Below are 26,673 nucleotides of genomic sequence, written 5' to 3' on the forward strand. Positions count from 1 at the left end.
TAGAGGACCTAATCTCCGTCTCCTCATGGATTGACCTCCGTTTTTCGGAGCGCGGTATGGAGCGGGCGCACTCCAAGCGCAAATCCGTTTCAGCTCCCAAATTTTTTGAACCACTTGAGCTGGCGTAGCCAGAGGTTCTACCTCCTGAGCCCATGGAGGTATCTCGTACCAACCTTAATTCAGACTCCGACCAGGAGTCCATATGCGGTTGTCATCATGTCTGTGCGGTTTCTCCGGAAGCCGGCCCCCCGCAAAGGTTGGAGTCTGAACCGGTTATCCAGACCTTTGTTCCTCCTCATCTTAGGGCTCAGGTGCTCGCCTGGGCACATGCGCCTAACACGCACCACCATCGGGGCTATATGCAGGTCTCAAAACTGTTGGCTGGTGCGTATTGGTTTAACAGGCTCAGCGTTACCGTTTCTTTATTATTTTTCTGTGCAGCTCTGTGTCCCATAACAGAGACTGCCTCTTTTGCACTTGGGTGATTTAGAACCCTGTGCACACTACCGCTGTAGTGCACTGCCTCCCTTAGCAGCGGTTTTGCCATCTGCTGTACGGTGGACCCCGAGTGGCGAAGGCACTTTAATTATTTATTTTTTTTAGTGCCTTCCGCCACTCATAACACTTCTGCTTCCTGTCTCTTCTTGAATTCTTTTATTTATTTCTTTTGACTTGTTCCAACTCTCCAAATGCTTCCTAAAAACTCACTGTACCTCTTCCGACAAGCACAAAACCAAACCTAAGGTCTCCTTAGGTCTGTGATGTGGAGAGATGCTTACCCCGTTCCTTATCGTCTTGTATCTCGGATTGCAAGCAACACATGGTCAGGGCTCCTAACTACCGCATGCAAAATGTTTTTATACACTTGAAGAATAATTTATATTAGGGTTTTCAATGTATATAGGAGTCAGACTACCTATCACCTATTTCTATTATTTAGGAAAGAATTATTCATAGTGAGGTTGAAAAACAACCTAAAAATTCTCTATGAGTAATCTTCAAGTGAACAGTCAACAAGATAATTACCTGGTGTTGCAATCATGGTTTCTTGAATGTTTTTGATTTATTGTTCACTGTAGCCAATCAAGTTGATTTACGAGGACCCATTGCACCCACATCTTAAAATTACCGTCATGGAGTTACGGTGTGCACAGAGCACGGAGGAAGCGGCTAGAACAAAACATTTGCTCCAAGGCCGTGATTGTAAAGTGATTTCTTTTTGTTTTTCTTTTGAAGAATATTCCTGCCTGTGAGTTCATTAAAGAACACAGCAGGGAGCAGCTTGTAAGCTTTTATGAGAAGAGAAAAATAAGGAGGGCAGAAGCAAAGAAAAGCAATATTAAAGAGCATATACCATGCAAAATCATAAATTCTGCAATGCAACAGGATAATAGAGTACCGTGTGAGCTACAAGAGGAGGCAATGCATCCTAAAGTCATTGTATTGCTCGGGAAAGACCTAAATATTATTGTCAAGAGACATACATGTCTTGTAGATGCTAATGGGCCCATGTGCAGGGTAGACTGGGTCAAACTAGTCCCTTCAGTATGAGTTGTAGAAACTAACATTGGCTCACTTCTCAAAAGATACCACAGTGTCATGTAGCAATCATTGTCCTCTTCTATACGAGGTCTTGTAAGGAAGGGAGCAGCTAAAGTGGTTTTCCCAAGACAGTAAGGTATTCTTTGTTCATATGTGTCACGTACAGTGTGGGAAGACTAAGTGCAACACGAGGGCAAGAGGGGAAAGACACCCAAACGCTAGGGAAAGGGGGAGTGGAGACAATAGGCAGGTTTAATAGCACCCTGCCTCCCCTATTGTCCCTATATTGGTTCCACACCAATCACCGAATAGGAACCTAAGCCCTGTATATCCCTAGAGTTTGGCTCTGAATAGGGAAGGGGGGTGAGCACTGGTCAGTCCCAACTGTTCACTAAGGACAAGAAGGGAGACAAACAAGAGGGAAGCAACTTAACTTGAGCAGACTCAGAGAGGTAACATCAAATGTTCTCCAACAGCACCAGAAAGGAAGTAAGCCGACTGCAATAGCTCCAAGCCTTCACAAGGGGATAATGTGAATATCACCGGCAATTCCCTGAAGCAGACTGAGAGTCTATAAACACCCAGGTCCAGGTGTGACAAATAAAGCCGGAGGAAGGTTGCCACTGGGTACAAACATCGGAAGGATTAAGAGGGCATCTGCAATGCCAAACGCATCACTACCTCTGTAGTATCTGGCACACCCATGACAATATAAGAGAATAACTTACCAAACACGGGGGGGGGGAGTCTGACTGCTGGAACCCCCCCGTGATTCTGAGCAGGGTTGTCTGAATGGAGTGTGGGTCACACATTCGCATGGTACTATTCTTCTATACAAGGGATGAAAGGAAAGGAGCAGTTAAAGTGGTTTTCCAAAGAAAGTAAGTTATTCCTCATCCATATGATAGGGGATAAACTACTGGTCACTGGGGAGGTTCGACTGCTGAAAACCCCAGTGATCCTGAGAATGGGCTCTACCAAGTCCCATCTAAATGGAGTGGAGGTCGCGCACGCGCATTTTACTCTCTGCCTGCATAAGAAGGGTGAAAGAAAAGGAGCAGTTAAATTTGTTTTCCCAAAACCATAAGTTATTTTCTGTCCATATGATAGAGAATAACTTACTTATCGTTGGAGGGCCAACTGCTGGAACCCCCAGTGATTCTAAGAAGGGCGGTCTGAATGGAGTTCGCGAATGCAAGGTACTTTTCTTCTATACAAAGAATGAAAAGAAAGTAACAGTTAAAGTGGTTTTCCCAAGATGCTAACTTATTACCTATCCATATGATAAGGGAAAAGTTTCTGATTACTGGGGTCCAGAGCCCCATATGAGGAGCAGAAACTGAGCTTTCATATGTCTATGGAATTGATAAAAAGCTATACTCGACTATCTCTGGCAATCCACCAGACTAGGAATAATGTGGAGGTAACTCATGCCCAATTTCTGCTCCTCTCAAATAGGGCTCTCTTTTCTTTTATCCCTAGTATAGAAGAGTACCAAATGACAAAAGACTGACTGGCACATCCAGACTAGTTTGAATAGGTGCATACCAGGAGGAGCTACCTCCATATATAATATGCAAAATAAGGTTGCACGCTATCATGCTAAAGCATGTCAATCAGTAGCGTAGCTACCGGGGGGGCAGAGGGGGCGGTGGCCCCGGGCCCCGCGCTCTCAGGGGGCCCACCTGGCGCTACGCTGCAGATGCACTTTGCAGCAGAGCAGGGAGAGTCTGGCCGCTATGGGCCCCTGAGCAGCCGGGGGGGGCCGGTGCCAGCAGTGGGCCCCCCGCCCATCATCGCAGGGTCAGCGGTGTCTGCTACATGCCGACACAGCTGACCGCATTGATGACAGAAGGAGTGAGCGCCCCTCTCATCATCCCCCTGTCAGCGTCTGACGTCACCGATGCCGACACTGACGGGCGCGATGATGTCAGTACCCGGCGCCTGCAGTCGGAGATGAGCGGGATCAGCGCAGGAACCAGGAGGAAGAGAGGTGAGTATTTAGTTTATGGGGGAGTGGTGCATTATCCTACAGAGGGTGGCTATGGGGGTGCATATGCATAGGGTAGCTATGGGGGTGCATATACAGAGGATGGCTATGGGGGTGCAATATAGAGGGTGGTTATGGGGGCGCATATATAGAGGATCGCTATGGGGGGTGCATATACAGAGGATGGCTATGGGGGTGCATATGCTTAGGGTAGCTATGGGGGTGCATATACAGAGGATGGCTATGGGGGTGCATATGCATAGGGTAGCTATGGGGGTGCATATACAGAGGATGGCTATGAGGATGCATATACAGAGGATGGCTATGCGGGTGCATATACAGAGGATGGCTATGGGGGGTGCATATACAGAGGATGGCTATGGGGGTGCATATACAGAGGGTGGCTATGGGGGTGCATATACAGAGGATGGCTATGGGGGTGCAATATATAGGATCGCTATGGGGGTGCATATACAGAGGATCGCTATGGGGGTGCATATACAGAGGATGGCTATGGGGGTGCATATGCATAGGGTAGCTATGGGGGTGCATATACAGAGGATGGCTATGGGGGTGCATATGCATAGGGTAGCTATGGGGGTGTATATACAGAGGATGGCTATGAGGGTGCATATACAGAGGATGGCTATGGGGGTGTATATACAGAGGATGGCTATGGGGGGTGCATATACAGAGGATGGCTATGGGGGGTGCATATACAGAGGATGGCTATGGGGGTGCATATACAGAGGGTGGCTATGGGGGTGCATATGCATAGGGTAGCTATGGGGGTGCATATACAGAGGATGGCTATGGGGGTGTATATACAGAGGATGGCTATGGGGGGTGCATATACAGAGGATGGCTATGGGGGGTGCATATACAGAGGATGGCTATGGGGGTGCATATACAGAGGGTGGCTATGGGGGTGCATATACAGAGGATGGCTATGGGGATGCATATGCATAGGGTAGCTATGGGGGTGCATATACAGAGGATGGCTATGAGGGTGCATATACAGAGGATGGCTATGGGGGTGCATATACAGAGGATGGCTATGGGGGGTGCATATACAGAGGATGGCTATGGGGGGTGCATATACAGAGGATGGCTATGGGGGTGCAAATACAGAGGGTGGCTATAGGGGTGCATATACAGAGGGTGGCCATGGGGGTGCATATACAGAGGATGGCTATGAGGGTGCATATACAGAGGATGGCTATGAGGGTGCATATACAGAGGATGGCTGTGGGGGGTGCATATACAGAGGATGGCTATTGGGGTGCATATACAGAGGGTGGCTATGAGGGTGCATATACAGAGGATGGCTATGGGGGTGCAATATAGAGGATCGCTATGGGGGGTGCATATACAGAGGATGGCTATGAGGGTGCATATACAGAGGATGGCTATGAGGGTGCATATACAGAGGATGGCTATGGGGGTGCATATACAGAGGATGGCTATGGGGGCTGCATATACAGAGGATGGCTATGGGGGCTGCATATACAGAGGATGGCTATGAGGGTGCATATACAGAGGGTGGCTATGGGGGTGCATATACAGAGGGTGGCTATGGGGGTGCATATCCAGAGGGTGGCTATGGGGGTGCATATACAGAGGGTGACTATGAGGGTGCATATACAGAGGGTGGCTATAAGGCTGCATATACTACAGAGGATGGCTATGGGGTTGCATATACAGAGGGTGGATATGGGGGTGCATATACAGAGGGTGACTATGAGGGTGCATATACAGAGGGTGACTATAAGGCTGCATATACAGAGGGTGGCTATAAGGCTGCATATACTACAGAGGATGGCTATGGGGTTGCATATACAGAGGGTGGATATGGGGGTGCATATACAGTGGGTGGATATGGGGGTGCATATACAGAGGGTGGCTATGGGGGTACATTATACTACAGAGGGTGGCTATGGGGGTACATTATACTACAGAGGGTGGCTATGGGGGTGCATTATACTACAGAGGCTGTCTATGGGAAGTGCATTACACTATAGAGGCTGCCTATAGGGGTGCATTACACTACAGAGGCTGCCTATGTGGAATTCATTATACTATAAAGTCTGCCTATGGGGAGTGCATTATGTACAGTATAGAGTCTGCCTATGGGGAATGCATTATACAATATAGAGTAAAAAAAAAAAAAAAAAAAAGCATTATTACGTTCTAGGGGACAAAATGTGGGCACTGTTTTCTAGGGCACTTGCACCCGGCCTTAGTATTTTCTAGAGGGTTGTTTTAAAATTTAGAGGTCACACAGCGCCACACAGCAGGTGCATTAATAGGGTCACATACGACAGCAGCGGATCAGCATTGGGGCATCAGCAGGATGAGGAGTTTGTGCAGTTTGGGGATAGTCCCGTTTTGGACAGTGCTGAAAATGTGAGAAGTGAAGCATGCCTTTGTTGTATTTTCTGTAGCCGAGTCCTGGCTGGAGAAGTTGTCATGTCGGTCTGGGCCAGATGGAAAAGACGTGAAAAGTGAACGGTTTCTTCAGAAAGAACGTCAGCAGTAGGTTATTATCTGTAGCTGTGATCTTTTATACAGTATGTTCTGTAGGACTGGTATCTACCACTGACCATATGGCGGTAAAATCAATGTTGGTCTTTATATAGCAATTATTTTCAGTAACAGCGCGGTCATCTGCTGAGGTTCTCCACTATTAAGGTGCGTCACCCAGTTATAATCAAGGTTACCTGGTTAGGGGCCCACTTAGACGTTTCGCCCCCCCCCTGAACCAAAACCCTAGCTACGCCTCTGATGTCAATGTAGAATATATGAAATTTGAATAGCAATACAGCTATGGAGTATTAAGAAAAAACATGAGACGCTTAGCATATAACTTGGCCAAATTATATCTGCCCATCAACCAACTTCAAGGTGGCCTCAAAGTCCGATGGGTACCTACACTGTGTGAATACCTCTCTAAGGCTGATGTCTGAATTCCTGGGTAAACGAGGACACCTCTGTCAGCAATGCCTGCATTTATGGGTAAGCAGGGACCTGCTGTAGTTAAAATCACCATCTGGTGGAGGGCGGAGTGCTCGGTCAGTAAGCTAATATACAAAAGACAAAAAACTGACTGGCACATACAGACTAGTGTGAATAGGTGCATACCAGGAGGTGCTACCTACATATACAATATACAAAATAAGGTTGCACTGTGTCATGCTAAAGCATGTCAATGTAGAATATATGAAATTTGAATAGCAATACAGCTATGGAGTATTAAAGTAGGAAAACGCTTAGCATATAACTTGGCCAAATTATATCTGCCCATCAACCATCGTCAAGATGGCCTCAAAGTCTGATGGGTACCTACACTGTGTGAATACCTCTCTAAGGCTGGTTTCACATTTGCGTTTTTTAGCGCTGGAAAAAAACGCACACCTGCGCATGCGTTTTTTCCCCTATATTTAACATGGGTGCGCATACCTGCGCGCTGGTAAGCGCATGTATGCGATTTTCATGCGCTGCGTTTTTTTGGGGTGTGCGTTGGGATTTTCCAGACGCAGCATGTTGCATTTTTTGGCCCTGCAAAAAAGCGCATGCGCACATATGCGCACGTTTTGCGCTAAAAATGGCCATTATAGCCTATGGATGCGCATATGTGCGCACTGGCATGCTCATGTATGCGTTTTTTTGCATATGCGTTTTTTTTTTAAACCATGGAATTTAGGGGTTTGGGTTAGAGTTAGGGTTAGTTAAGGGGGTTTAGGGTTAGGGTTATGGTCAGGGTCAGGGTTAGGGTTGGGGTTTGGGTCAGGGTTAGGGTTAAGTATGGTTTTGTTAAGGATTAGGGTCATGGTTAGGGTCAGGATTAGGGTTAAGTATGGTTTTGTTAAGGGTTAGGGTCAGGGTTAGGGTTAGGGTTAGGGTTAGGGTCAGGGTTAGGGTTAGGGTTAGGGTCAGGGTTAGGGTCAGGATTAGGGTTAAGTATGGTTTTGTTAAGGATTAGGGTCATGGTTAGGGTCAGGATTAGGGTTAAGTATGGTTTTGTTAAGGGTTAGGGTCAGGGTTAGGGTTAGGGTTAGGGTTAGGGTCAGGGTTAGGGTTAGGGTTAGGGTCAGGGTTAGGGTCAGGATTAGGGTTAAGTATGGTTTTGTTAAGGATTAGGGTCAGGGTTAGGGTCAGGATTAGGGTTAGTATGGTTTTGTTAAGGGTTAGGGTCAGGGTTAGGGTTAGGGTTAGGGTCAGGGTTAGGGTCAGGATTAGGGTTAAGTATGGTTTGGTTAAGGGTCAGGGTCAGGGTCAGGGTTAGGGTTAGGGTTAGGGTTAGGGTCAGGGTTAGGGTTAAGTATGGTTTTGTTAAGGGTTAGGGTCAGGGTTAGGGTTAGGGTTAGGGTTAGGGTCAGGGTTAGGGTTAGGGTTAGGGTTAGTTAGGGTTTAGGGTTTGGGTTAGGGTTAAGTATGATTTGGTTAAGGGTTAGGGTCAGGGTTAGGGTTAGGGTTAGGGTCAGGGTTAGGGTTAGGGTTAGGGTCAGGGTTAGTAAAGTCATGGTTTGGGTAGTGTGAGGGGCCACCTAAAAATGTTGGAAAAAAACGCAAACGCGGTAAAAACGCGCTAAAAACGCATACAAACGCATAAAAACGCTGCGTTTTTTTCATGCATGCTCATAAAAATGCTTGAAAAAAACGCAGCAGTTGTATGCTTATGTATGCGTTTTTTCAATGCGTTTTTTTGCGGGAAAAACGCGCTGCAAAAAAAAGCAAGTGTGAAACTAGCCTAAGGCTGATGTCTGAATTTCTGGGTGAATGTGGACACCTCTGTCAGCAATGCCTGCATTTATGGGTAAGTTGGGAGGTCCTCCTGGTATGCACCTTTCACACTAGTCTGGATGTGCCAGTCAGTTTTTTGTCTTCTGTATATTAGCTTACTGACCGAGCACTCCGCCCTCCACCAGGTGGTGCAATACATCTTATCAAATCCGCTTCTTTTGCCTCCTGGAGTGATCATTTGCTCTCAGTATTTTCAATTCAAAGGTAAAATATGTCTTCAGTAAATACAGATTCCCCATTACTGATCTAGGAGATGACAGTTGGTGCTCATAAAGTTCTATGGAGAACTGTAAATGTCTCTTGTAGTAGAATGTCTGTGTTCTTAAAGCTCCTCCCCTTCCCTTTGCTATAGAATTTTACAAGGAACAACTGTCATTTCATGCTTTATATGGGAAATTACAGATTTTACCCTTGAATTAAGAGTGAAAGATCAGTCCAGGAGGAGAAAGAAACAGATTTCTCTTATAAGATATATTAAGAAGTTACTTATTTTCCCATGTACTATTGATTTATGAGAGATAAAATAAATCAATAATAACTCTTTAAGGACTGTAGTGCATATTAGCTTCTCCAGTTACTTGCCGGTGTACATACAGTGTACATACAGTGCATACTATACAGGTCCATACTCTTGCTTCCATATCTTTCCATTGTGTCCATTACTCACCTAAAGAGACAGAACAATTCTTCCCATCTTTCCAATCATAAGCCTTCTTTTCTGATATGCCATAGGGAGTTGGTGAGCGTTCGTTGGCATGTATCATGATCACCAGGTGACACGCATCTCGGCACTGACCAGAACTTGTTTTCCCTCTTTTTCCGACGCTCGTCTGCTTTTAACCTCAGCAGTCTAATCTCATTGATTTTCAGACCGTAAAAGCTTCTTCCTTCCCCTCTTGAATACAATTCCCGTTAAACAGTAACCTTAGAGATCCATACATGGGGAGAACACATGGCAGAAGGAGGAGGCACAGAGCAGAGGGTGATGGAAACGGTAAACGAGACATGTCTATGAGGGTTATTATGAACAGCGCCGTGGCCATGAACTAATAATTATAGAAGATTGACACCACGCTCTACAATATTACTGGATTTGTATTCTGTCTTTAGGAATCTATGTGGAATGCTTTCAATTTCCAGAGTCATACTGTGGAACACCAAAAAGTTCCCAACCTTTCATAGTTCACCAGCCATCATCAAATTTCCCTCTGCCCAATACATTATTAGGAGACCAGTCATATCATTTATTCATGAATGGGTTCCATATTTGTACATTGTGGCCCTGGAGGACCGGAGGTACAGGTTACACCTCTGGCCACAATAAACAGTTGAAAGGAAAGATATAAAACAGAAGATTGGAGAGAGGAAAGCTACTGGTAAGTGAAAAAACAGCAACTTTTTTGGGCCATCATGTGAGGAGAAAAGACATGAAGGGACTGAGCTACAGCTGTTTCGCATAACTACGCTTCTTCTGGCTTACTCAAAGCTGGAAGAAGTGTTATTCTGTCCTCACTAAATGAAGCAGACTTCAGGTAGCTTATACAGGCAGCTAAACCGCTAAACCGGGGTCCAATAAGGAGACTGTAGGTTGAATCTGTGTTTTATTGAATGTGGTGGTATATTGGCATGGTGAAACTACAAACAAAAACATATATACACTGAGTCAATACAGGGTACATCAGGGATACATATCATACATAATACATTATGACTCAACATCTGCACTACTAGCTGAGGAGTTGAAAACTAATTAGGCAGGCCAATATGGGACAGAAATTAGATACAGGAAGCGTGATTACATACCAGTGATGCTGTCACAAAGGGAGAAGAGAAATGAGATGCTTCCAGGATGCAGGCTGAGTGAAAATGGAGAACTGGAGGGAAAATGGGGGCTGGACTAACCATAATCCTTAGCAAAGCTTACCAGGGGCCTTGCAACCTTCCCAGAATACATTGTGAATGGAGGGAAAATAGAAGCAAAGTGAAAGTAAAATAGAATAACACTGCGGTTATGACGCTGGTCACTAGATGGAGCCAGAAACAATGAAAACATTAAACCTATGGAAGAAACTGAACATTCTGCATATTCACTAGTAATATTATCAGATAGACAATCAAAGATTATGAATTAAATGTCGGAGACAGAACAAGTGTAGTTACATGAAACAGCTCTGGTATTTTATCTACAAGCTGTGCACCGCCCAATCTGGTTACCCACTATGTTTTCTGCCAAATCCAAAAACATACTGATTAATACTGTCAAAGCACTGTAGCAATTCCAACGTCTTTCCTTTTTTCATTAAAAGAGTCTACTGAACACATAATAAGGTTGTTAGGGTGTCGATTTTTGAAGTTGCTAGCCTTGCACAATAATGTTTGCAGCTGCCAAAGTTGGGGAGCCACATGCATGCCCTATTGAAAAGAGCAGGTACAATTTCTGCAAAAACATCTACAAAACTCCACGAGGAAATCAGAAGCAAGAAATTTGTACCAAATCTTGCAAATTTGGGTGCAGATTTGTTGCAAATTAGCTACAGTTTAATGAAGGATTCTGAAAAGTTGGAAAAAAAGCAAATGGATTGCTTAACCTTGGCAATGGATTTGAAATTCTCAACAAAACATTCCATTATGGATTATTACTTTCCTTTGTACAACTGATTTGGAAATTTTGCAACAAAAACTTGCATCAGAAAATGGCATGGTGTGAAATTACGGGTCTTTTTAAAATCTTCTCCACTTGCCTTTTTTTGTACTCTGCTGTAGTCGGCACAGAAATAACTCAGCAAATCTGGCTTGTGTGCATATATGTTGTAGCAAAGCCAGGTAGGATTTGGTTAAATCATAGCACTGCAGATCTTAATTCAATGCACCTGGATAGCTTTGACTAAGAACCAGGAAATGGGTTCTCTTAGTGTCTGCTGGATGATGGGCAGAGTGTTTTGCATTGAAGCTGGTGATTGTGCAGCCAAACTTTGAGCTATAGCTGGGAGAGAGACAAGCTTGGGTCAGCTAGGAAAGCTGAGCAGTCTGTGTGTAGGAACCACAGAGACACATGTGGAAGCTGCAGCCTGTTCATTGTTAACTGTGCCTGGAGTACTACTTGTGTTTGGTGCTGGAGACTGCTGGAGCTTAAGCTGAAGGTAATACTGAGACTGGTGGGATCATGCCTTTTCTGTGTATGTATAAAGTTTTCTTCAGGAGAAAGGACTGTAATCTGGTCGGGTAAGCCCACACTGACATATGTGCTCGCTGAAGAAACTGTTTATTTGTTTTGATACATTCGTGCCCAGAAGAGTCTGTCTTCGTTTTGAATCCCTTGGAAGTTTTATGAAAGCAATAAAACTGGACCAAACCGCATTGCCTGTGTGAATGCTACCTAATGCGTACCTGAGATTAATCCCAACTGGCACAAATTTTGGACACAATTGGGAAAATTTGCAGCAGATCTATGTGTCAGGTATTGACCTACTGCAGATTATGGGTATGTTCCCACATGGAAGATTTACAAATTTTGTTGTGGATTTACCGAAGATTTCACAATTTGCATCAAAGGTAGAAATTTGTGCTGAATTGACTTTCTGTGGATTTTTTGCTGCAGTTTCCGCTAAGTGTAGATGAGATTTCTTGAATACTTAAATGGTACTGTACTATTAGGAAGATTTTCCGCACTCAGCCCTGCCTGGAAAAGCTGCGCTAAACAAACAAAATGTGAACAGATTCTTAATTTGCACTGCAGGTCACATTCTGCACAGGAAACACAGCGTGTGAATGGGATTTTCAAAAGGCATAGTATGCTGATGGTTAAAAATGGTCAGACAGAACTAAAGTGAAAAATATGCAAAAGAGACAGCAGTGATGGGTATTTACCGTATCCTTTCACTCCGCATCGATCTCTTATGATTCGTGACTATTGAATTACTGTAAATAATCCATACGTGTAATGAGTCTGATTATCTCCCTAATCAGTCTTCTCCCGAGTCAGGGACCCGAAAGTTTAGCAGTGACTCAGTGAACAGTCCTATAAAGCAAAGCGTGACAGCTGCTACTTTCAATCAACCTCTCCTATCAATATCTGCCACCGAGCGTGAACCTGACGCGGAGGTGGCCAGCTCAGGTTTTTGATATTTTTGCTTAACACTTGAGATATGAAAGGAACCGAGGAGGAAAAACTTCATTATTAAATCAGTTTTAGGAAATGGCAAATCATTTTTTTTTAATTACGGTATATTGAAATGTTGCAAAGTGACAAGTTCATTGCCTGAACATCTCTACACATTCGTGGCTTTAGTATTTTTCCATGTTTCAGATTCTAATAAATCACTGGCCTTTCTGTCTATCCATTCTACTCATAATTAGTAAACAAGGATTATTGAACAAAGGGGCATATACAGCAGCAGATATGATATTAGGGGTGTTTGATGTGTGTGAAGAGGGCACCGCTAGCCCCAATGGTCTGGGCACCAAGAACTTGCACCTCCAGTTCCATAATTGGTGCCTGTGCCAGGGAAGATCACTATATTTCCTTCTTTACTTTTGGGTGGCTGGTGCAGCCTTTATAGATGGAGAATTGCTCTGCAACATAAGAAGAGGCCAGTATTATGTGACACATGGCGGGGGGGCTCTGTTCCCCATTTTGCATAGGGGGTCCTTCAAGTTACACTTCTCCTGAGTGGTGCAATTTGGGCACTGTGTGATTGCATTATATGATAACTACAGTACTATAGTATTAAACTAATGGGCAGGTGTGTACGGTATGTATGCTATACTGCAATATGTATATACAGGCGCGTCTCATAAAATTAGAATATTATCAAAAGGTTAATTTATTTCAGTTCTGCAATAAAAAGTGATTATCCTATACTATATGGAGTCATTACAAACAGAGTGATCTATTTTACGTGTTTATTTCTGTTAATGTTGATGATTATGGCTTACAGCCAATGAAAACCCAAAAGTCATTATCTCAGTAAATTAGAATACTTTATAACACCAGCTTGAAAAATGACTTTAAAATCCAAAATGTTGGCCTACTGAAATGTATGTTCAGTAAATGCACTCAATACTTGGTCGGGGCTCCTTTTGTATCAATTACTGCATCAGTGCGGCGTGGCATGGAGGCGATCAACCTGTGGCACTGCTGAGGTGTTATGGAAGCCCAGGTTGCTTTGATGGCAGCCTTCAGCTCGTCTGCATTGTGGGGTCTGGTTTCTCTCATCTTCTTCTTGACAATATCCTATAGATTCTCTATGGGGTTAAAATAGCATGTTTTGTGTGCCAATAATACATTTTTTTCCAGGTTATTCAGCTAGAGTAAAAAAAAAATCAATTTGAAAATGGCACCACCCACGCCTGTGCAGTAGAAGCTTGGAGATAGCTGAGAGCTGCTACTGCACAGGCGCGGACGGCGCCATCTTGTAGGAGAAATTTTTTTCTTCTCTAGTAAGATGGTGCTGCCGACGCATGCGCAGTAGCAGCTATCGGATCACAGCAGCAGAAACCGCTAGCTACTGCACAGGCCCGGCGTGCGACTTTTTTAAATTGTTTTTTTCTCTAGCCGACTGACCTGAAAAAAATGTATTATTGACACACAGAAGATGCAATTTTGCTGCAGAACAGGTGCCACGGCCGGCACCTGCCTACAGAAGGGTTTTCTTTTTTTAAGTATATGCAGGTATTCATTATGCAAACTAGGGGGCAGGTTAGTGAGGGATCAGTGATCTGTCAACAGTCTGCCTTATTAATATCTAATTAGAGCACCACATACACCAGCCCCGCCTTTAGACAGGAGCATATCAATAACACAAAACTGAAAATAAAAATTACACAACAATCACATAACGGATTTCATCAACCAAGGTATCATTTTAATCAGTATAACGGCACCGACCAGACACTGTCTGTAGGTTACTGTGCATAATCCTGCTGACAGGTTCCCTTCAAGGCTGTTGTTATCCCAGGTTGCTTTTGCACCTTTTTCTACCACACTTTTTCCTTCCACTCAACTTTCCATTAATATGCTTGGATACAGCACTATGTAAACATCCAGCTTCTTTAGCAATGACCTTTTGTGGCTTACCCTCCTTGTGGAGTGTGTCAATGACTGCCTTCTGGACATCTATCAAGTCAGCAGTCTTCCCCATGATTGTGGAGCCTACTGAAACAAACTAAGGGACCTTTTTAAATGCTTAGGAAGCCTTTACAGGTGTTTTTTGTTAATTATTCTAATTTACTGAGATAATGACTTTTGGGTTTTCATTGGTTGTAAGCCATAATCATCAACATTACCAGAAATAAACAGTTGAAATAGATCACCTTGTTTGTAAAGACGCTATAAAATATACGAGTTTCACTTTTTGTACTGAAGAACTGAAATAACTTTACTTTTTGATGATATTCTAATTTTGTGAGAAGCACCTGTATAAAAATAGTACTAGAGTACTGAACATGCTGATATAAAACTATAAATTTTATTAGTTTATAATTAAAAAGTAGATAAATGTTCATAAAATATGTGGTAAGGACACAAAAAATAATCAAAATGTTAGCATCCAAAGTATAATAAGAAACATGCACGCTTATTGAAAAAAAAAACCCACTATAAGTCACATATTGTTTGCATAAATAGCCTGTTATAACACAATATGAAACTACTGCTCATACATAGCCATAGAAAAAATGTAATATAGTAATAAACAACCTGTGCTATAGAAAATATTACTATGCAAAATGAGAGAGCAGAGACACAGCCCCCCGAAGAAGCCCAATACGCGAAACGTGCATTGGGGCGATGTCATGAATGCTCACATAGCACCCTCCCACATGGGTAAGCACTATTTGCATTTTTGTACGCTCTGTGTCTGTGCAGTGAGTTTTCCTTACATTCTCTCTCCTTTAGCCTATTATATTGCCCTATCCACTGAGTGCATATTTGGTTTCTTTTCATGGTAACTCTGCGCTCTCATTTTGCATAGTAATATTTTCTATAGCACAGGTTCTTTATTACTATATTACATTTTTTCTGTGTATGAGCAGTAGATTCATATTCTGTTATATCAGGCTATTTATGCAAACACTATGTGACTTGTGTTTTTTTTCCCATAAGCGTGAATGTTTCATATTATATTTTGGATGGTGACATTCGGATTATTTTTTGTGTCCTTACCACTTATTTTCTGAACATTTGTCTACTTTTTAATTATGAACTAATAAAATTTATATTTTTCTATCAGCATGTACTGTACTCCAGTACTATTTTTTCATAGGGCTCCATGCTCCATTTTTTTGCAGGTCCCAATTATGCAGGGAGTTGCCCCCTTTCTATAGGGATTATGACATTGATCTATTCCCATTGTGTCGGTCTTGTAAAAATATGTATATATATACTAGGTATTGAACCTGTTCTATGCCCGAGTGGTGAGCATTTTTATTGGTACATTTGTACAGTGTCTTCAATAAAATGGCACCAGAGATCGCAATGTTTGCATGCGCTTTCACCGCCACCACACTGCGCAGGCACCGCCTATTTCGGCTTCGGACAGAAGGACGCATCCACCGTTATATATAAGATATATATATAAATAATTATTTATTTATACATTGTAGGGACCACTGTCTCAGGTAGGCATTAGGTGGCATTCACACAGGCTGTACGATGTGGTCCAAACATGTGAAGTTTTATTATAGTCCTTTCTCCCAGAAAAAAAACTTCATACACTAAAAAGGCACAACTCTATCAGTCTCGGTATCCCCTTCAGCCTGAGTTTCAGCAGCTTCCAGCACCAAACAGAAATGATCATCTCTAGGCACAGTTCACACTGAACAGGCTGCATCTTCCACATTTTTTCTCCACACACAGACTGTTCAGCTTTCCTAGCTGACCCATGCAACCTCCATGAAGAGAGAGACCCTGGCATGTCTCTCTCTAAGCTATAGCTTACATTTTGACTGGAGACTCACCAGCAGCACACTTCACTATGCTCCATCCAGCAGACTGACACATACCTACTGATATCAGGCCCTGGCTCTTAGTTATAGCAAGTCAGGTGCATCTAATCCAGACCTGTGGTGCTATGATTTAACCCTGTCCTACCTGACTTGGCTCATATATATATATATATATACATACACAGTACATATTTATAAAAGTTTAGTTTTTACTGAAGTTCCATTTGTTTTATGTTATTGCATAAAGGGGTTGACCACTAATAGGACAACCCCTTCTTGATCTAAACGTTTGGCCCCGATTAAGTAAAAAAAATAAAGCTTAAACTCGCCTCCCTTCCGTGCCGGGGCCGTTCCAGTGGTGTCAGCACTCGCTCTCCACAGGGCTCCCGTACTGTTGTTGTGATGCGTGACTCCAGCATCCAATCACCTCTGGCATCACTATCCCCACATTCATCTGAAAAAAGACGTCCGGGCTGCATCTGATTTCTGACTTCCTCTTCATGTTCAGTTCGACAGAAGGCAGAGAAAGTGATGCCAGCACTGATTGGGCGTCGGGGTCAAGTGTAGCAACAACAGTATGGGAGCCCCGAGGAGAGCGAGTGCCGACACTGCGGGAAAGACGCCGATACGAGAGATGAGTATAGGCTATTTTATTTTATCGGAGCCAAGCGTGGGATATGACAAGGAGTTGTCCAAGTAGTGGACAACTTCTTCAAGTCTGTCATTTGTTAGGAATGACGACCACTTGACCAAAAGTCCAGGTTGGAAAAAGATCTTTAGTTTGCTCCATATATAGTAAAAAGACCAAAAGAAAGGAGTTGTTCTCTAGTGAAATTCACATTCAATTAAACATCATAAGTTTTTTTGTATCACCTGCTCCGTGGCTCCTTTACTCCTCAATTTTGTTTCCATGCATCATCTGCAAATAGGGTATAGCTTATTATTTAGCATATTCAAATCCAGTTCTCTCTGAAAATAATTTTGAAAACTTAGCAAGAAAATGCATGGGTAGGGAATGTGTTGACGAGCCTAAATAAATATACGTGTGTACATCCAAAACAATTCTTAAAATGATGCAAATTACAGAAAGTTAATCAAAAATTGAGCACGACGAATAATATAGTTAATGCAAAAAAGCAATTTTCTTCTTTTAAGCCATCCTATAATGAACAGCATGCAAATTTTCATAACCTTGGCACACGCAATACCAAGAATTCTTGACAATGCTGTTTTCATATATGTGTAATATTGCGTTCACAAATTCTACATGCGGCCTTAATTGCCCAATAAATATACCAGCAGCTATTATCTCTCGCCAATTTCATTATAATACATGAATTTCATTTTACATTTTCTGGAGGTTGCATTACTAAACAATACAGGAAGGGATCTCATGTGAACCAGAATAGTCTGTAATATCCAGGGACTTTTATGAAAAGCTGTGGAAGAGTTCATACAACCCATAGCAACTAGTCAGATATCACCCTAGGCGGCACTAGAGAAATGACAGAATCTAATTATTTTCTTTAAGGAACATCCACTTTTTTCATGGGATTGTGCTTTCATAAATAACCCCCCCCCACACCTGACTGTAATAATTTACCTCCGAAGCTTAGATTGAAAGACTCGAAAGTTGTATGGTACATTTCTTGGAATTTTTTTTTTTTTACGGAAGGTATTAAAAAGTTGAAAATTACAGCCCCGGGCTGCTAATTGCTAAAGACAAAAATTAATTGTTTATGCAAATATGTTAATAGTGAATGTTCGTAATTCTAAAAATGTACTCAACGTTCTTTTCTCTCTTTTGTCTCTCCTCCAAAGACTCTTTTGGCCAAGGGGCCATGGAGAAGTTGCTATGCCTGCTGCTGATGGGAGCTCTGGGGTACTTCGGGAGAGCACAGTATTGCCCCGGTCGCTGCATCTGCCAGTCCAACTCTCCAACTCTCACCATGCTGTGTGCCAAGACAGGACTTCTCTTTGTTCCCCCAGCTATTGACCGCAGGACAGTGGAGTTGCGACTGACGGATAATTTTATCACCATTATTCGACGCAAGGACTTTAGCAACATGACCAATTTGGTGCACTTGACACTGTCACGGAACACGATCAGCCAAATTGTACCCCTGGCGTTCTCTGACCTACGTTCTCTAAGAGCCTTGCATATGAACAGCAACAGACTTTCGGCCTTAAGAAATGAGCACTTTCGTGGTTTGGGCAACTTGCGGCATCTAATTTTAGGTAACAACCAAATAAATTCTGTCCAGGCTGGGGCATTCAATGAGTTTCTCTCAACCGTGGAGGATCTTGACTTGTCCTACAACAACCTCGAAGAACTGCCCTGGGAAGACATAGGCCAAATGGTTAATTTGAACTCATTAACTCTAGACCATAATTTAATTGACTACATTGCAGAAGGAACATTCACCATGTTGCATAAGCTGGTGAGGCTTGACATGACCTCAAATCGCTTGCACAAACTGCCTCCAGACAACCTTTTTCTCAAGTCTCAAGTTTTGGCCAGTTCGAGAGGAAGTAGTGCGTCATCTCTGGCCATAAGCTTTGGTGGGAATCCTCTCCATTGTAACTGCGAACTTTTATGGCTCAGACGACTGACAAGAGAAGATGACCTTGAGACTTGTGCCTCCCCAGAACAGCTAACGGACAAGTATTTCTGGTCAATCCAAGAGGAGGAATTTATCTGTGAGCCTCCACTCATTACCAAACACTATGCCAGCAAAGCATTCGTCATGGAAGGACAAAGCGTCAGCCTTAAGTGCAAAGCCGTAGGAGATCCTGAACCGTCAGTCCACTGGATCGGTCCGGATGGAAAACTTATACATAATACAACAAGGATTCTAGTTCATGACAACGGAACTTTAGATATAACCATTACGACATTGAAAGATAGTGGTTCTTTCACTTGTATAGCGTCTAATGCTGCTGGTGAGATCACTGCCCCAGTGGAGTTGGCAATAGTACCCCTTCCATTGCTGGTAAACAACACAGCTCACATTAAAGAACCTGATCCTGGGTCTTCTGATATCACAACTTCTACCAAGTCTGGATTTAATGATACCAAGAATTTACAAGACAGAAGAATTCTGGTGGACAAGCTGAAATCCACTTCGGTGGTCATTCAGTGGCCATCAGAGCGTCATATTCCTGGGATCCGCATGTACCAGATCCAGTATAACAGCTCCTTAGATGACTCCTTAGTATACAGGTGAGAGGCATGGGGGATTATTGTCATAGTACATTGCGCATTACAGTAGGATTGCAAATAATGACTATGAATAAGACAGAAATGCTCCAACACCTGAGACACTGTTTTCACGCTACACTACCATTTGCTTAACTGTAGCTCTAGTTCCTGCAAGACTTCAATTGCTAGTATGTCCACATAGGTTGATTTTCCATGCAGAATTATAATCTGCAGTGGATTTAAAGTGCCAAATTAAAAAAAAAATCTTATTCACATACTGCAAAATTTTCTACATTGAGGCTAACCTGCACTGCGGATAATTAAAGTCAATATCTGTTGTGGATTTTCACAGCAGCTGTTACCTCTTCATTGCAAAGCAGCTAAATGACGGTGAAATCTGCTGCATGTCATCATCAAAATCTGCATTTAGTCATTCAAAGGATTTGTGGATTTTTCTGTTTTGTGTGGATATACCATTGAAAAGCAAAAATACAAAGCGGACCCCCCAGCCACCTGAATTTTGCAAAGCGCCAAATATTTTAAACTGGTGAAAGCGTTCACTCACTCCAATTACATAGAGCAATGTGATTTAGTCTAAAACATGTTCTTGTAATTGGGAGGATTGCTCCTGGTAGCCTCCTTTTCCCGTCCCTGTGTATTCACCATCCTTTCTATTGTTGCTCTAGAAGCCATAACCATGGAAGAACTGGTAAGATAAGATCGGGCTTTTGCCCAACGTCATCATAATGAGATTCCCTCCAGTGTAAAGAATGAGAATGTCACACACTGCAAACAGTTTATAATGGGACAATGCAGGCTTGCTGAGCGGGACTGAGAGCTATTATTTGCCGTAGATAAACATGGCGAGGAATAAAATCTGCTTAACGTGTAGATACAAGGCCAAGCTAAGTATGCCGTGATTAACCATACATATTGCATCCAAAATTGGACCAAATCTAATTTATAATAATAATAATAAATTTTATTTCTATAGCGCCGACATATTCTGCAGCACTTTACATTTCAGAGAGGACTTGTACAGACGATAGACATTACAGCATAACAATAATCACATAGATCATAACAGATACCAAGAGGAATGAGGGCCCTGCTCGCAAGCTTACAGTCTATGAGGAAAAAGGGGAGACACGAAAGGTGGGTGGTAACAGTTGCCCTGATTGTTTGGACCAACCATAATGTTAAGTGTGTAACAGTACAGACACAGAGGGCTAATGGATGCATAAAGCATGTGGGAACATGATGCGGGGAACCTGGTTATGGTAAAAACTTTTGGCTGTGCCACACAGGTATAGATTAGGTTAATGTGTTGAGGCGGTAGGCCAGTCTGAATAAATGAGTTTTCAGGGCACGCTTAAAATTGGACTAATCGTATTGACCTGGGAAGTGCATTCCAAAGAATTGGCGCAGCACGTGTATAATTTATAATACTATATAACTATTTAAAGAGAAAATATTTCTGTTTGTCTCTTTTTCACACTATTCATGGAACATTGACAAGAATCCATTTGCAGAACTAGCGTCAGAGTATCCCCCACCACTTCCGTTACGCCCTGTACGCACACGCATATACGTAGTACAAACATACATGTGTATATAGCTACTAGACAGAATACAGACGTGTTTAGAATTCTCTGGAGACATGGGGGGTCGTCGGGCATCCCGGTCCGCTAGCCAAAACCACATGAACCGGGGATCGTCCTACGGAACGCCATTTAATGTGGATATATCGCTACTCAGACAACACAGGGTGAGGATAAAGCAGGGTGGCAATACTTTATTGAACCACAAAATAGGCAGATAACACATAGAATAGACCGAGCAAAATACCCCAAGGTGGTGTACAATACAGAATCTCACCCTTCCCTGCTGACTCGCTGGGATAATGGCAGCTGTTACTTCAGAGCTTCCAAGGTCGACTACCCCACCTGTGATACGCATACAGATAGGACAAGCATAGGAAGATAACAGTCCATTCAGGTACAAGGCCAGTTGCTCGGAGGGTCAAAACCTGACCTCTCCAAACATCGCCTTGGAGACAGGCAACCGGTAGGTCTCAATCATGGTTTCCTCGAAATGTATCCATGGTTCAGTGATGGTCAATGGAGCAAATTTGTCTTCTTCCAGCCGGGACCAAAGTCCCCTAAGTCAGTATTCTGTAGAATAATAAATCCGTGATCCTCGTGATGGAGCCATGATGTATTGGCTGCTATCCTGTCTCTGGCCCTTTGGATGTTTTGATGTCTTGGCTAAATCTCTGTCTCTCTGTCTCCCTGTCTCTCTATACAGAGGCATGTAACCTATTTTTATACTTAACATGTGTCCTTCATTCAGTATCTACATAAAGGGTATACAAAAAAAGGTTGCACTCTATCGTGCTAAAACATGTCAATGTGAAATATATGAAATATGAATATCAATATAGCTTTTGAATATTAGGAAAAAATGAATGAGACACTTTGCACAAAATTTCATCAAATAATGTCTGCCCATCAACCATCGTCAGCTTACTGACCGAGCACTCCATCCTTCTCCATGTGGTGATTTTAATTACAGCAGGTTTCTACCGACCCATAAATGTAGGCTTTACTGAGAGAGGTGTCCACATTCACCCAAGAATTCAGACATCAGCCTTAGAGAGGTATTCACATTGGTTAGGGACTAATCAGTCTTTGAGACCACCTTGACGATGGTTGATGGGCAGATATTATTTGGCCAAATTTTGTGCAAAGCATCTCATTCATTTTTTCCTAATATTCAAAAGCCATATTGCTATTCATATGTCATATATTTCACATTGACATGCTTTAGCACGATAGAGTGCAACTTTTTTTGTAAATTGTATATTGAAGAAGCTGCTCCTGGTATGCAGATATTCACACTAGTTTGGATGTGCCAGTCCAGTCAGTTTTTTGTTTACATAAAGGGTAAGAATGGACATGAGATCAAGTAGCATTACTTGATTATCTAATCTATTTGGATAGTTTTTCCTCCTCTGTTTTTGAAGTCAACAAACTATGTGGCCTACACAATGCATAATAAGCATATCCGTAAACATCACTAGTCACTATGGTATATCAAATGTCAGGTTACAAGTCAATATTAAAGGCTTTCACAAGCAAAAGTCTGTTTTCTTGACCAACCATAAATCAACACTTAAATTCAAAAGTCAACATATCGATAACAGTCTATTCTTCCTGGCTTGGTAAAAACAGTTGTCTGGTTAGTTAAGATACAATGCTGTGTCTTCACATTCTCATTTACATTATGACTGTTGACTAAATTTCTGACTACTATTATTTCACAAACAATGCAATCTGTGCATCACTGTTAGTGTTTCTACCTCCCATATGAAAAGTCTTGAGTTTAAGTCATACCAAAGATGAATTGCAAAAAATTAAGAATTACTTCAATATACAATGGTATTCATTTTGCACAGTAATATGCTAGGAGGGCCTTTCTCCTGCTTTTGGGAGTCATGAGATTATAGACGTGTCCCGTATATGAAGCTGCTCTTGATGTGCGGAAGAGAGAGCATCAATGCCTGTTCACATTGCACACGTCAGCTTCCAGGCTAAGGCACCTTTTTCCATGAGCTCTTCTGCAGCTGTACAGATGATAGGTACATCTCTCCCTAGACCTAAGTTATTTTGGAAAAAGATCCTCAATATCATAATTTTAGGTGTGGGTTCCCTTTGGCAATCAATGAGTTTCTCTCAACCGTGGCGAATCGTGACTTGTCCTACAACAACCTCGAAGAACTGCCCTGGGAAGACATAGGCCAAATGGTTAATTTGAACTCGTTAACTCTAGACCATAATTTAATTGTCTGCAATGCAGAAGGAACATTCACCATCTTGCTTTAGTTGGTGAGGCTTGACATGACCTCAAATTGCTTGCACAAACTGCCTCCAGACAATCAAGGAACCCATCACTTTGAGAAAATAGGCATATTCACCAGTCATCATTACAAAGAAAGATAACTGATTGGTAAGGTCACTTATTTATTAATCATCCCAAGTGGAAAGTAATTACTGTAGTTCCCAAATGAGGGTTTTCTCTGCTGGACCCTTTGTTCTGTCAAAGCATAGACAAACCAAATAATTGTCTTATACTGGTGGACCTCACTGACCCTAGATGTTAGCATGACACTGCATTATCATACAAAGGGCCAACACCTATCTCAGCCCCAGCACAGCATACATTGAATGACTGAATATCAGCTCCAGACTTAACTTTTATCGAAGGTAGGCTTAAAAAATATCCAAACCCTAACAAGACTGGAGTATTTCCATGTTTCATGGGTGGTCTGTGTGCGGTGCCAATGTGGCCCACAATTCCCAAGGAGTACCCCCAGTGTACCACATCACATCATACCCACACTTCCTCTTGTCAATCATAGACCTAATAAAGTCAAACAGTTCAGCCGCAGATACTGTTATACAGAATAAAACTTTAGTTTCCGTCACTTTTAAAGACAGCAGCTTTTTAAAGACTTAGCTCTTTAATACTTCTTGGTTACAGTGCTCAAATGAACAATGAGTGGAACAGGCTGCCACGAGAGATGGTGTGTTCTCTTTCAATGGACGTCTTCGACCAGAGGCTAGACATACATCTGTCTGAGATGCTTTAGTGAATCCTGCATTGAGCAGGGGGTTGGGCACGATGACCCTGGAGGTCCCTTCCTACTCTAACATTCTATGATTCTATGATTAATACTTGTTTGCAGTGCCCAGACGAGGGATAGCTATTTAATACTTGTTAGTTGCAGTGCCCAGATGAGGGATAGCTCTTTAATACGTGTGGGTTGCAGTGCTCATGTAGCAAGGTGGCACAGGGTGGTAGACGTGGGCGAGTCTACTAAGTCACAGTCAGAGAGCACCCAGGCACCTAGCACATAAAACGACAGGTGAGGTCCCAATCCTGCGGTACAGTCAGTTACCTCTGTTAATCCAGCTTCTGGCTTCCAGTTTCCAGGAAACACCACAGAGTCACAGTTCTTTTCCAACAGTTGAACTTTACTAAACAGTAAGGCATCCATCACATCAGCAGCACAGTTCACACAGGGCAATGTTTCCTGTACTTTGCCTTCCTCTGCCTTACGGGCAGTCCCTTTGGACAGTCCATGTCCCATCTGTACCTTCAGCGTCACCAGCTCTCTGTCTGCCCCTTGTACGGTTCCAAAACGGAAAGGTGCCTGGAACGCCATCTCAGCTGCTCCCGCCCTGGTCTTAGACCTTGAATCCTTCCTGGGCATGATTCCTTTAAGCTGGTGCCCATTTACACTATTCTTCAGCTGGGGGTCCCTTACTGCCATCCGCAGACTTATCTCCACAGCTTGCTACTGTCCAATGCATACGTCCTGCCCTTGGGCAGACTGCCCAGGCGTTTGAATCTAAATAGGAAGAGCCTTTCTTATATCTTCCTGATCTGTGCTGCTCTGCTCTGTGCCCCTCTCATCTACTTAACTCCTTGCTGCCTGTGCCTAAACTAATACCATTATCTATCCTAGTCTCTATTTCTAATGTACCCCCTCTGTTCTAACCCCGCTTTTACTCTAAGCTAACTTCATAAACACAGTATATGGCAGGTACAAGACATCACAGTACATAAAGATTACACTACACATTAATAACAATGAGGTGTCGCAGGTAATCGTGTGAACAGAGTTCATGGGAGAGGAGGCACGTGAGGTTCCCCGCCACCTCGTTACACTCAGATGAGGGATAGCTCGTTAATACTTGTTGGTTGTAATGCTCAGAGGAGGGATAGCTCTTTAATAAGTGTTGGTTGCAGTGCTCAGATAAGGGATAGCTCGTTAATACTTGTTGGTTGTAATGCTCAGAGGAGGGATAGCTCTTTAATAAGTGATGGTTGCAGTGCTCAGATGAGGGATAGCTAGTTAATACTTGTTGGCAATGCTCAGAGGAGGGATAGCTCTTTAATAAGTGTTGGTTGCAGTGCTCAAAGGAGGGATATCTATTTAATATTTGTTAGTTGCAGTGCCTACATGAGGGATAGCTCTTTAATACCTGTTGATTGCAAAGTTCAGATGAGGGATAGCTCTTTAATTCATGTGGGTTGCAGAGTTCAGATGAGGGATACCTCTTTAATACTTGTTAGTTGCAATGCCCAGATGAAGGATAACTTTTTAATATGTGTTGGTTGCAGTGCTCAGATGAGGGATCATTCTTTAGTACTTGTTGGTTGCAGTGCTCAGATGAGGAATACCTCTTTAATACTTGTTGGTTGCAGTGCTCACATGAGGAAAGCTCTTTAATACTTGTTGGTTCCAATGATTATATGAGGAATAGCTCTTTAATACGTGTGGGTTGCAGTGCCCAGATGAGGGATAGCTCTTTAACACTTGTTAGTTGCAGTGCTCAAATAAATTAAGGATAGCTCTTTAGCACTTGTTGGTTGCAGTGCTCAATTGAGTGATAGCTCTTTTATGCTTGTTGGTTGCAGTGCTCAAATGAAGGATAGCTCTTTAGCACTTGTTAGTTGCAGTGCTCAAATGAGGGATAGCTCTTTTAGGCCTCTTTCACACATCAGGTTTTCGCCGTCAGGCGCGATCCGGCGCTTTTGACAGAAACCGGATCCGGCGAAATGCAATGCCGGATCCGGTTTCCCCCCCATTGACTTGCATTTGCGCCGGATCGCGCCGGATGGCCATGCGTTTCATCCGGTTTTCGCCGGATCCGGCAATGTGTCGCGATCCGGCGTCTGGAAAAAACGGCTACTGTAACGTTTTTTGTCTCCGGCGAAAAAGCCGGACACGCCGGATCCGGCGCGTCCGGCTTTTTCACACAATGAAAGCCTATGAGCGCCGCAATGCGCCTGATCCGGCGGTGGCCGGATCCGGTTTTTTTGGTCTGAGCATGCTCAGTAGCTCTGCCCACTACAACCTGTCAAAGAAGGGCTGTAGGAACATGCTATATATAGTTTTCCAGTAGCCAATCCCGTTCGGAAGGCCACAAGGGTCAATTTTAAAAACCAGATCCGGCGTAATCCGTCGAAAAACGGATAGAAAAACGGATGAACCGGATGAGACGGATCCGGTTTTATCTGTCAAGAACAAGACGGATCCGGCAGAAAACCGGATCCGGCAGATCAGGTTTTACAAAACATTTGCCGGATCCGGCATTCTGGCACGACGCCGGATCGCGCCTGA

At 43.0% G+C, this 26,673-nt stretch overlaps 1 protein-coding gene across 3 annotated transcripts in view; it reads left to right on the forward strand.

The window, feature by feature from the left end:
* Window positions 1–26,673, forward strand: part of LRFN1 (leucine rich repeat and fibronectin type III domain containing 1) — a 254,965-nt gene that overhangs the window by 210,672 nt on the left and 17,620 nt on the right. For all 3 annotated transcript variants that reach the window (XM_073549033.1, XM_073549035.1, XM_073549034.1), the window contains exon 3: window positions 18,101–19,502. In XM_073549033.1, the coding sequence (XP_073405134.1) occupies window positions 18,121–19,502 (1,382 nt within the window). In that variant the 5' untranslated portion in view covers window positions 18,101–18,120. The remainder of the gene's footprint in view (window positions 1–18,100; window positions 19,503–26,673) is intronic.

The sequence above is a fragment of the Dendrobates tinctorius genome, unplaced genomic scaffold (assembly GCF_039654945.1).
Source record: "Dendrobates tinctorius isolate UK_male_01 unplaced genomic scaffold, ASM3965494v1 ptg000158l, whole genome shotgun sequence".
In the NCBI taxonomy this organism is placed as follows: Eukaryota; Metazoa; Chordata; class Amphibia; order Anura; family Dendrobatidae; genus Dendrobates; species Dendrobates tinctorius.